At 65.8% G+C, this 10,976-nt stretch overlaps 1 protein-coding gene across 1 annotated transcript in view; it reads right to left on the bottom strand.

The window, feature by feature from the left end:
- Window positions 1-6,968: 6,968 nt before the first annotated feature.
- Window positions 6,969-10,976, bottom strand: part of MUC5AC (mucin 5AC, oligomeric mucus/gel-forming) — a 29,893-nt gene continuing 25,885 nt past the window's right edge. The window contains exons 42-52 of the mRNA XM_045290423.1: window positions 10,600-10,703; window positions 10,477-10,508; window positions 9,892-10,063; window positions 9,523-9,624; window positions 9,321-9,361; window positions 8,899-9,021; window positions 8,692-8,790; window positions 8,311-8,430; window positions 8,107-8,167; window positions 7,891-8,005; window positions 6,969-7,478 (exon numbers count right to left, since the gene is read on the bottom strand). Of these exons, the coding sequence (XP_045146358.1) occupies window positions 7,265-7,478; window positions 7,891-8,005; window positions 8,107-8,167; window positions 8,311-8,430; window positions 8,692-8,790; window positions 8,899-9,021; window positions 9,321-9,361; window positions 9,523-9,624; window positions 9,892-10,063; window positions 10,477-10,508; window positions 10,600-10,703 (1,183 nt within the window). The 3' untranslated portion in view covers window positions 6,969-7,264. The remainder of the gene's footprint in view (window positions 7,479-7,890; window positions 8,006-8,106; window positions 8,168-8,310; window positions 8,431-8,691; window positions 8,791-8,898; window positions 9,022-9,320; window positions 9,362-9,522; window positions 9,625-9,891; window positions 10,064-10,476; window positions 10,509-10,599; window positions 10,704-10,976) is intronic.

The raw sequence follows: 10,976 nt of genomic DNA, 5'->3' as shown, positions 1-10,976 counted from the left end.
GCGTGCGGAGTGGCCGTCTGGAGTGGCCGTCTCTGGGGCAGGTCGTCCTGCTCTGTCCTCGAGGGCCACCAGGGGCCAGAACTGACCTACTGGCAACGGGATGGCTTTTGTTGTTTTGGTGGTACTCACACCTCCCGTCCCTCCCTGGCTCGAGGCAGCCCTGAGCTGGGCAGGGTGGGTGGCCCCTCTCTGGACATTGGGGAAGGGGCTTGGCCACCCTTACACTGTCCCCTTCGGGAGCTGCAGACTTGAGGGAGGGGCCACCCACCTGCACTGCACTTCTGGCCCCCAGCCCTCCCTGGAGCTCTTGAGCAGCCCCACCTAGGCAGCTCTGCTGGGTGGAGAAGCAGGTGAGGAGGGGTGGAGGTTGGGGTCTGCAGCCGGTGGCTGGGGGACACAGTGTTGTGGCTGGGTTTGGGGCAGCCACCTCCGTGCGCTTCACCCCTTGTTTCCCCAACTCTGACCTGGGCCTTTGGCAGGGGCCGCAGACATGGTGCCTGGGGGACACAGTGCTGGAGGGGAGCACTATGCAGGATGTGCTGTTCGGCGTGGGGGTGCAGGGCATGGTGCCTGGGGGACACAGTGTTGGAGGGGAGCACTATGCAGGATGTGCTGTTCGGCGTGGGGGTGCAGGGCATGGTGCCTGGGGGACATTGTATTTGGGAGGACGCGGTGTTTGGGGGGCATGGTATTTCAGGCTTCATTAGGGGGAGCCCGATGGCTCAGTGGGTGACACACTGAGCTACTCACCCCAAGGTCGGCAGTTCGAAACCACCAGCCACTCCTGAGGAGAAAGATCAGGCTCTACTCCGTCAGGAGTGAAGTCCTGGAACCCACTGGGATGGGTTCTACCCTGTCCTGTAGGGTCGCTGTGGCTCAGCCCCCGACTTGGTAGCAGGGAGAGTAGGGCGGTTTCCAGTGGGGCTTGGGGAGCTGGGTCCAGCCCTGGGTCAGTCAGAGGTCAGGGGCCGGGCCATCTGCCCACAACTATCACCACCTCCCCCACCCAGTCCTCTAGTGCAGAAGGGCCAACCCTTCCCGTCCTCTGTGCTTGGGGAGGAGCAGAACTGGCTGGGTTCCCAGGGTCTCCCCCTCCCCCAGCTGGCCCCAGTCCCTGACCCCACATGGGCCGCAGCCAAGGCTAGGGCCCCAGGGAGAAGCCCCAGCAAAGCCAAGTAGGGGCGGGGGGGTCACCCGAGTCACACCAGGCGGCCTGGGACATGGCGGGGCACCTGTGAGAGGCACCCCCACCCCAGCCCACCCTGTGCCCACTCCATCCACTCTTCACTGGAGGCGGTCGGCCTGCCTGTGTGGACTCAGGAAGGGAAGGGAGTGGGTCAGGGGAGAGAGGGAGGAGGCAGAGTGGGGGAGGAGCAGGAGAAAATGGGGGAGTCCAAGCTGAAGGAGACAGTTGTGGGGCAGGGGGTGGTGTCGCAGGGTAGGAGATGCTGGGGATAAAGCAGAAGGGGGTGGGGTCAGCGGTTGCTGGCCTCAGGCGGAGCTGCGGCCCCTCCAAACCCTGGGCAGGTGGTGTGGGCAGCGGGTGGGGGGTGGCGCATCCAGGCCTGTCCCCTTGGGCCCTTGGGGCCCCCCTCTGCATCCCCAGTCCTGGCTGGGGGCCTGGAAAGCGGCCGCAGGGCCTGCGGTGCCCACTCTACAGGCCGGGCTGCGTATCCCACGGGGATCCCTAGGCTTGGGAGCTGGACTAGTGAGGGTGCACCTGGCCAGGGGGAGGGCAGCCCTGCTCCCTGCACGGCATTTGCTCAGGATTAGAGGGTGCTGGAGCGACATCCACGCCTGCCTCCACGCAGGCCGGGTGGGCACCGGCCAGAGGTGACAGTGGCCAAAGACAAACACGGGCCCTCCCTTCCCTCCAGGAACCTCGGTGTTGACTCAGCACCGGCGGGCTGGGCGCCGAGGGGAGCCGGGGGGCCCATGGGCACAGAAGGCCAGATTGGTGCCCAGCGCCCAGCCAGGGGGACAGCCCATCTGGCCATCCTGCCCCCACCCCCTCACAGTCCTGGGTGTGGCCACCGTGTGGCGGGTCAGAGCTGCCTCTGGCCCGTCAGTGCTCAGGGACGGGTGGGCCTGCACAGCGGGCAGCAGGAACCCACATGGAGGGTGAGGCGGTGGTCCCGCCCTGGCCTCATCGAGGGAGGAAGCATCCGCCGGCTTGGATGGTCTCTGCCTGCTTCCCCAGGTCATCCCACACCCACCCCATCCCCACCTTCGGGCACCCTGCACCTCGGGGGTGCTTCTCGCTGGCCCAGAAGGTTGTGGGTCTGCTGGCCTGTCATGGTGGCCGAGCAGATGCTAGGGGAAGAGACGACCCAGGCCTATGTCCAGCGAGCGGCCACTTCTCTCATGGAGCTGCCGGGGCAAGGGGGCAGCCAGTGGCCGGCCCAGAGTTGGGTGGAGCCATCTGGAAGGGGCCTCCCTGGAGAGAGAGTCCTGGCTTTCCCCACCAACACCATAGCCTGGGGACCGTCCCCTCTGACATGCCCTGGGGGTAGGCAAGTCAGCAAACTGGGGGAGAGGACCCTGCAGTTAGGACCTCACTGGGGGCCGAGGGAGAGGGGCCACTCCTGACAGGGACATGAAGTGGTCCGTGGTCTCATAGGCTAATCTCCACCCAGAGGGAGGGTGATAAGAACAACCCCCCCCCCATCTGCCAGGGTACACCCTCCCTGCTGGGGCTCACCCATCCATCAGACAGACCCCCCAAGGTAAGGGGGCTGTCCTTGGAGGAGAGGTGGGCCCCGTAAAAGGGCTCCTGGCCTCCCGGCTCACGGACTTCAGAGGCACTGGGTGCTCACTGGGGAACCCTGGTGGAGTAGTGGCTCCTCACTGGGCTGCGGTCCGCAGGGCGGCCCGTTAGGAACCAGCTGCTGCAGCCCAGGAGAAAGACGGGCTTTCTGCGCGTGCGGAGTGGCCGTCTGGAGTGGCCGTCTCTGGGGCAGGTCGTCCTGCTCTGTCCTCGAGGGCCACCAGGGGCCAGAACTGACCTACTGGCAACGGGATGGCTTTTGTTGTTTTGGTGGTACTCACACCTCCCGTCCCTCCCTGGCTCGAGGCAGCCCTGAGCTGGGCAGGGTGGGTGGCCCCTCTCTGGACATTGGGGAAGGGGCTTGGCCACCCTTACACTGTCCCCTTCGGGAGCTGCAGACTTGAGGGAGGGGCCACCCACCTGCACTGCACTTCTGGCCCCCAGCCCTCCCTGGAGCTCTTGAGCAGCCCCACCTAGGCAGCTCTGCTGGGTGGAGAAGCAGGTGAGGAGGGGTGGAGGTTGGGGTCTGCAGCCGGTGGCTGGGGGACACAGTGTTGTGGCTGGGTTTGGGGCAGCCACCTCCGTGCGCTTCACCCCTTGTTTCCCCAACTCTGACCTGGGCCTTTGGCAGGGGCCGCAGACATGGTGCCTGGGGGACACAGTGCTGGAGGGGAGCACTATGCAGGATGTGCTGTTCGGCGTGGGGGTGCAGGGCATGGTGCCTGGGGGACACAGTGTTGGAGGGGAGCACTATGCAGGATGTGCTGTTCGGCGTGGGGGTGCAGGGCATGGTGCCTGGGGGACATTGTATTTGGGAGGACGCGGTGTTTGGGGGGCATGGTATTTCAGGCTTCATTAGGGGGAGCCCGATGGCTCAGTGGGTGACACACTGAGCTACTCACCCCAAGGTCGGCAGTTCGAAACCACCAGCCACTCCTGAGGAGAAAGATCAGGCTCTACTCCGTCAGGAGTGAAGTCCTGGAACCCACTGGGATGGGTTCTACCCTGTCCTGTAGGGTCGCTGTGGCTCAGCCCCCGACTTGGTAGCAGGGAGAGTAGGGCGGTTTCCAGTGGGGCTTGGGGAGCTGGGTCCAGCCCTGGGTCAGTCAGAGGTCAGGGGCCGGGCCATCTGCCCACAACTATCACCACCTCCCCCACCCAGTCCTCTAGTGCAGAAGGGCCAACCCTTCCCGTCCTCTGTGCTTGGGGAGGAGCAGAACTGGCTGGGTTCCCAGGGTCTCCCCCTCCCCCAGCTGGCCCCAGTCCCTGACCCCACATGGGCCGCAGCCAAGGCTAGGGCCCCAGGGAGAAGCCCCAGCAAAGCCAAGTAGGGGCGGGGGGGTCACCCGAGTCACACCAGGCGGCCTGGGACATGGCGGGGCACCTGTGAGAGGCACCCCCACCCCAGCCCACCCTGTGCCCACTCCATCCACTCTTCCTCCTCCCCCCATGCCCACTCAGGCCTCGTTGCTTCCCACCTCCCAGGCTGCAGGAAGCTGGGCAGCCATGGGTGTCCATGGAGTGCTGTGCAGGGCTTCCTGACCATCTGCTCAGCCCCCCGTTCAGAGACCTCCGGCCCAGCTCGCCTTGGGCTTCAGATCCAACTTCTTTCTCCTACCAGACACCCCACCCCGCCCCCCTCTGTCAGCTTGATCTCGGGAGAGGCCATGCACCATGCACTCCCTGGAGGGACAGTCCCCAAAGAGCCTGTCCTCACCCCTGTCCATTCCCCTGAGAAGTGGCCTGCCTGCCCGGCCCTTGGTTTCCTCCGGTCCGTCTAGCTGCTGTGACTGCTGACGTGCCTGCCTGGGCACCGCAGATCATGGGCACGTAGGTGCCCCTGGGCCCTGTCCTTCCTCCTTGTCTGACTGACTGCATGCAGTCTGAGGGCGCCAAGCTACAGACGTGTCCATCACCTGAGTCTGTCTCTCTCCGCACCGGTGTCTGTGTCTCCTGCTGGCTTCCACCCCACTCCGATCTCCCTCTGCACCATCTCCGGGACCCCATGTGGCAGACGGAGGCCGGGGTGAGGAGCCCATTCTGGTTGCAGCCCCCAGGGGACACCCCTCAGCCCTCAGGGTCCTTTCCTGAAAGCCTTCCCCTGACAGTCCCCTGACTGTAAGCACTGGGTGGGGGTTCCCACTTGCCATCACCCCCCAGGAGCTCCCCAGCCACCAGGCACCAAGGGGCCCAGAGTGAGTGGCCAGTTCCTGCCAGCTGCCCTCCCTGAACATGTCCCCATGAGCACACCCCTGCTCTATCACAACTCCCAGACGGAGGCTGCGGGCCCCCAAGGCCACCAGGACCTGGATGTGTGTGGCCGCAGAGCTGAGCTGACACTGGCGGGAGCTTGAGTGACTCCAGACCCAGGTGTCTTCTCCGGGAACCGAGGGCAGGGTGCTGAGTTGCCACGTGGTGGGTGTACTGGGGTGAGAGGTCAGGAGACCCCAAACCTGCCCCAGGACTCTCAGACGCACGAGGACAGACGCTCCCCTCGAGCTTGGGGGTGGGTAGGGACCCCACAGACCCCAGCAGACCGTCCTGGACTTCACCTAAAAGCACAGGTTGGGTTCCAGCCCTGATGTCCGGCCCACGGCCAGACCCCAGGGGGCAGTTCCCGGACCACAGAAGCAGCAGGAGGGGCTGCCGGCTGCCCCAGCCGGGTTAGGACCTTGGACTCCCTTCCCATTGACTTTTCTCCTTCAGGGGGGGGGGGGCAGAGCATCACCTTGTCCCCCACCCCTCACCCCAAGCCTACCAGCCCCCCACAGGTTCATGGGCCACACCCAGCTTGAGAGTGGTTTCCGGAAAACCTGTCTTGTGTAACTGGCCAGGCTGCTGGGGCCCGCGCAGTGGTCTGGTTACTCCCTGTGCCCAGCCCTAGGTTCCAGGCAAGGGGCGACGTGAGCAGTAGGAGGCCGAGGCCCGTCTGTCACCAGCTTGGGAGCCCGTGGGATTAGTCACTGCGAGTCCACCCCGGGAGGAAGAGGTGGCCCCTTCGACACTCGATCCACTCAGTGGGGTGGCGGCAGCTGACAGGCCGGGGACTGGTTGCCAGCGGCACCGATTAAGTGTCTCCTGCGGTCACCAGGTCACCAGGTGGCCCACACAGACCACCCGAAGACGCTGGGGCTGCCAGCAGCACCATAGACTTCCTGCTTGCCGGGAGGTGTGAGGGCTGGGCTTCCCCGCCGGGCAGCACCAAAGGCTCCGGGTTCATGCCCGCTGGTGCCCACTCTGACTCAGAACCAGCTGCTGGAGGCCAGGGAGCTTGGGGCGTGACACCCCAGATCCCTGTTGGACCAGTCGGGAGCCCCCTGGAGACCAGACTCAGCCGTCCATCCAGTGACCCTTTGCTGGCACTGGGGGCAAGTGGGGAGGAGTCTGGGAACCCCACAGCCCTCAGCGTGGGGCAGAAATGGCCAGGCCTGTAGCCCCAGGATGGGGCCCGCAGAAGCTGCAGAGGGCTGTCCACTCTCCTCCCAGGGACCTGTGCCCTGAGATCCCAGGCAGGCCCCTCGGCATTCCCAGCCTCAACTCAAATCGCCCCTTCAAGGGGCTTCCAGGCGGCTGAGACACCTCCTCTGGAGCCTGGGCAGTGCGAGTGGTGCTTCCCCCTGGTGGCAGCCGCAGGGAGCACGGCTAACCCACTGGTAACACGTGTTGGCCAGCTCCCCGTGGAGGGGACCCCACAGGACCCCAGACTCCACCTCCACCCCATCCAGCCCAAGCTCCACCAGCTAACTAGGCAGAGTGAGGGTTACACGGCAATGGACTTCTAACTCAAGGGGGCTGAGGGGGAAAGTGTCCACCCAGCCCACCTCACAGCAGACCAGTTTCCTCTGTCCACCCAGCCCACCTCCAGCAAGCCATCCCGCTCTGGGCCTCAGTTTCCCTTTTGTGAGATGAGGGATTTGGTTGGCAAGCTCTGGAAGGACATTTGTGTGGCTGGTAGCCTCTTCTCCCTGATGCCACCACACCCTCTGCCCAGCATCTGCAGACCACCCCACCCAGGCCCCCTGGGATCTAGCCAGAGCCCTAGGACCTGCAGGTAGCCCAAACCTGCCAGGCTGCGCCCCGGCACACACCTGCTGACCGTTGCCCTCCAGGCCGCTTTTTGCCAGCCTCCCCTCCAGACGCTGAGCCTCCGCCCCCACCCCCTCACCCTGGCCTGGAATTGCAACAATAAGCTGAGGCATGGTCTGCAAAATGCTTCTTTGTATTTTCGAAACCGACGGTTCCTGAGAGGCAGGGGCCCAGGCCCGAGGTAGCGTGAGGGTCTGCCCCCTATGGCCACATCCACGGGAGGGTCCTGGCATCACCATGACGACAGCCATTGATGGGACCCTTTCCGGACGCTGGACTGAAGACAGAGGCTGCCTGGCTGCCTGGGGCACCCAGGGTGCAGCCCCCACCCCCGAGAGAAGGAGGTGGGGTGGGGCCGGTCCTGCTGGGCCCAGAGGCGGCGGAGTGGAGGTGAGGGCTCCCGGGCAGCGGTCACTGCAGGGATGAGGCCCAGGCCTCCTGACTGTCCTCTTGGCTGTCCTCCGAGTCGCACCGTGGGCCCACGCAGCCGCACTGCTCCACGTGGCGGTAGCTGACGGCGCGGGTGGAGCCATCCCCGCAGCTCAGAGTCACGTTCCGCAGGGACGTCCGCAGCTCCTGGCAGCACTGGCACCTGTGCTCCATCGTGTTGGCTTTGAAGGAGTATCTGGGGTAGGGGAGGGGGCAAATTCTGCTCAGTGCCAGGCACCTCCAGAGCAACCAGGCTTTCCCCGCCAGCTCTCCAGAAAACAGCAGACAACTCCTGCCCCCTGCCATGCAGGCTCCCTGCTCCCGGGGGCCCAGGGAGAGGCCCCGCAGAGGCAGGCCCCACACAGGCTGTTGGGTAGCTGCCAGGGCAGAATCAGGCCCAGAGGCTCGGGGAGCGCTGAGCCAATGCCCAGGCCAGACCCGGCCCTCCACCACCCCCACACGCCCAGGCTCTGGGGCACTGCTGGCTGCCCGCCTCCCCCAGTCCTGGTCTTCCGCCCCGCCCTCGTGGAGCACCGTCCTGCGGCCGGACCCCTGCCCACCACATCTCCGACGCTGCCCTCGAGGGGGCGGGGGCGGGGCTCACGTACATGGAGGCCGTGTCCCCACAGTTGCCCTTGCAGTAGGAGAGGTGCAGGGGTTGCAGGGAGCGGCAGCCGCGCTCCTGGATGACTTCTTGCTTGTAGTACACGGCGCAGGTGGACACTAAGGGGGAGGAGCACGGTGAGGGCCTTCTCGGGACTGCCCCACCATGCTCCGCCCCGCCCCCGCCATGCCAGGCCCCGCCCCGCGCCCACGTCACGCACTGTTGTGGAACGGGTGGGGGCACTGGAGGCAGCAGCCATCTTCGCCGAGCTGAGCCTGCTCCTGTGTGGACAAGGTGAGCCCAGTGGGTGCGGGAGGCCACTGGGCAGCCCGCGGAAACAGGGGCACCCCACACCACCTCGGGGCTGCTGTGAACCGGGTCTGTTTTGGGTAGGAGCGGGGGAGATGGGGGCCCGGGGACATACCTGGGGGCAGTCGAGTACAGGACACGCTTTCTTTGTGGTCACCACCGCCAGCCCGCTCGGGTGTCGCTCACACTCGTGCATCTCACAAGGGTTCCCGGGATCCGTCCAGGTCTCATTCGGCTGCAGGAGGCCCCGCCCCATGAGCGCCCCGCTCACCGCAGTCTCCTTGCCCCCACCCTCTTCTCCCAGGGTCCATGCAGGTGGGGGCAGGGTTCTGCCTCAGGTGCTGCGCCGGGTCTCTGCAGTCAAACACCTTTGCACTGGACCCCCTAAGCACCCTGACTCGCTCAGAGGTCTTGGAGTGGTGGAGGGGCGTGTCTCAGCCCCCCCTTTCCCCTCCCCTCCAGCCCGTGCCCTGTGCCCAGGGCAGCGGCCACTCACGTAGAAGAGGTGGACAGAGCCATTGCTGGTGTGGATGACGCAGGCAACGGGCACGCAGGTGCCACAGCACTGCCCAGCCGACTCCCGGTACTCGAAGCCCTGCCGACACACAGGGCACCAGCCTGAGTCTCGCCCGGCCCGGCCACCCTGGGACACCCACTGGGGTAAGGGTGGGGGCAGACCACCAGGCGAAGAGGGCGCGCTCACAGGCTGGCAGTGGCGCTTGCAAATCTGGGTCTCGCAGATGACCACGTAGGGTTCCGTTTCAGGGTCCCGAGGGGCCTGGCAGCGGCATGTCTTGCACAGACTGGAGGACACCACGGCACCAGGCTGCAGGGGCGGGGTCAGTGAGATACTAGGGCAGCTTCCTCCTGTTCCCCCCAGCCTAGCTGCCCCATGGTCCACCCTGGAGGCCATGCTCCTGGGACTGTCCTGGCACAGAGATGGCAGCCCTGGGCCGCACCCACACAGACAAAACCCCAAGAAGGGGATGGGAGGGCGGGGAGCCAAGCACACACAGGCTTCCATGGTCGTGGGAGGGGGTGGGCCTCTGGTCAGGGTCTGCAGGACACAGCACAGGTGGACAGGGACGCTGCAGGGAGCGGGGCCTTTCTACAGGAGGCTCTTACCTGGTACATGCTGCCGTTGTACACACAGACGGGGTCAAAGACTGTTCGGAAAAAGACAATTAGCTTGGAGGCCTGCCCCACCCCCCTAACTCGCACCACGCCCTTCCCCACCCCTCCCTCAGCTAGTTGTCCCCCTGGCCCCTCCTCCCCAGGAACCGCCCACCCCCTCCCCCTGCCCCCCGGCCTGCAGGCCCACACTCACTACATGTGCGGCTAGGGCAGCACTGGCCCTTCTCGTGGGTGATGACTGCGTGGGAGGCCTGGGGACAGGGCAGGAGCTGGGGGCAGGAGCTGGTGTTGCAAACTGTGGAAGGTGGCAGGGGCCACTCAGAGTCGGGGATGCACCACATCCTGGGGGGGCCTCCCTGAGCACCCAGATTCCCCAGGCACAGCTGTTGGGTCAGCAGCTGAAGATCCAGTGGGTGGCGGTGCTGGGCCACTTACCCCCCCCCCCCCCCCCCCCAGGCTGCCCTCAGGATCCCTCTCGGGCAGCACAGTGTGGGCCCTGAAGGAGGGGTGCCCTGCCAACCCAGCCCAAAGGGGTCCCAGCCACCCTGCCTGCGCATCTCACCGCAGTGGTACTCAGCGCAGCACTGGCCCTCCTGCATGGGCATGGGTACCGCCACGTGGCCAGCGGTGTGGCAGCTGGGAGGCACTGGGCAGGTCTGTGCCCTGCAGGACAGGGTCCGGGTGCTGCCATTACAGGTGCACTCCCGGCAGTTGGCGACAACGGTCTGGCCGGGCTGTGGGGGGCGGGCAGGTGGGCCTGTCAGAGAGTAGCTGGGGGAACCTGGACCCCGGGGAAGGAGGGCAGGGCAGCCTCTCCGCATGTGGGAGACGCAGCACAGGCCACGGGAGGGCTGGTCCATGGGTCTGCAGGCCAGCACAGGGACAGGGGGGCCAAGGTGGGTGGGCTCAACCTGGTGACCAGTGCCCGCCCTTGCTGAAACTGTTGCTGTCGCTAGCAGAGGAGGGTCCCCACAGAAGGGAGAGCACCCCGGGATGGGGTCCTCAGGGGTAGTAGGTGGAATGGTAGGTGCAGCCTCATCTTAGCCCGGCCCCTCTCTGTCCCTCCTCTGTGTCCCCTGCCCTGCACTGGCGCTCCATGTGCCGGGTCCTAGGATCCCCAGGACAGACAGTCCAGGCCCCGGCTCACCTCCACCGGTTCTCCATTGGGTCCCTGGCAGCCTGGGGGGAGAGAGCAAATGAGACTTCTACCTGGCAGCCCCAAACCCAGTGTCAGGGGCCAGGGGACCCCATCCAGCTGGCCCCCACGTACTTGGGCAGTCGGTGGGCACGCAGACAGCTACACTCTCGCTGAACAGAGTTAGGCCTTCCGGGCAGAAGCAGCCTTCCGTGGAGGACTGGAAGTCTTGGAGTGCGCTGGGGGTTAGAGATGGAGTGGGCCGGTCAGTGGCCTTTGTAGAGAAGGACCAGGAGGCCCTGGCAGGAGATTCTGGCCCAGCGGTGCCTCCGCCCCTCCCCCAAGGCCCGGGAGGCATTACAGGTAGAAGTACAGAGGAGGCCGGGGGTGTTGCAGGTACACAGGAGGCTGGAGGTGTCACAGGTACATAGGACGCTGGGAGGTATTACAGGCAGGCAGGAGGCTGGGAGGTATTACACGCAGACAGGAGACTGGGAAGTATTACAGGCAGG

The sequence above is a fragment of the Echinops telfairi genome, unplaced genomic scaffold, assembly GCF_000313985.2.
Source record: "Echinops telfairi isolate 266 unplaced genomic scaffold, ASM31398v2 ScPeMD7_37;HRSCAF=141, whole genome shotgun sequence".
NCBI classification, from domain to species: Eukaryota; Metazoa; Chordata; class Mammalia; order Afrosoricida; family Tenrecidae; genus Echinops; species Echinops telfairi.
The sequence above is the reverse complement of the archived record's forward strand: the minus strand, read 5'-3'. Positions and strand labels throughout refer to the sequence as shown.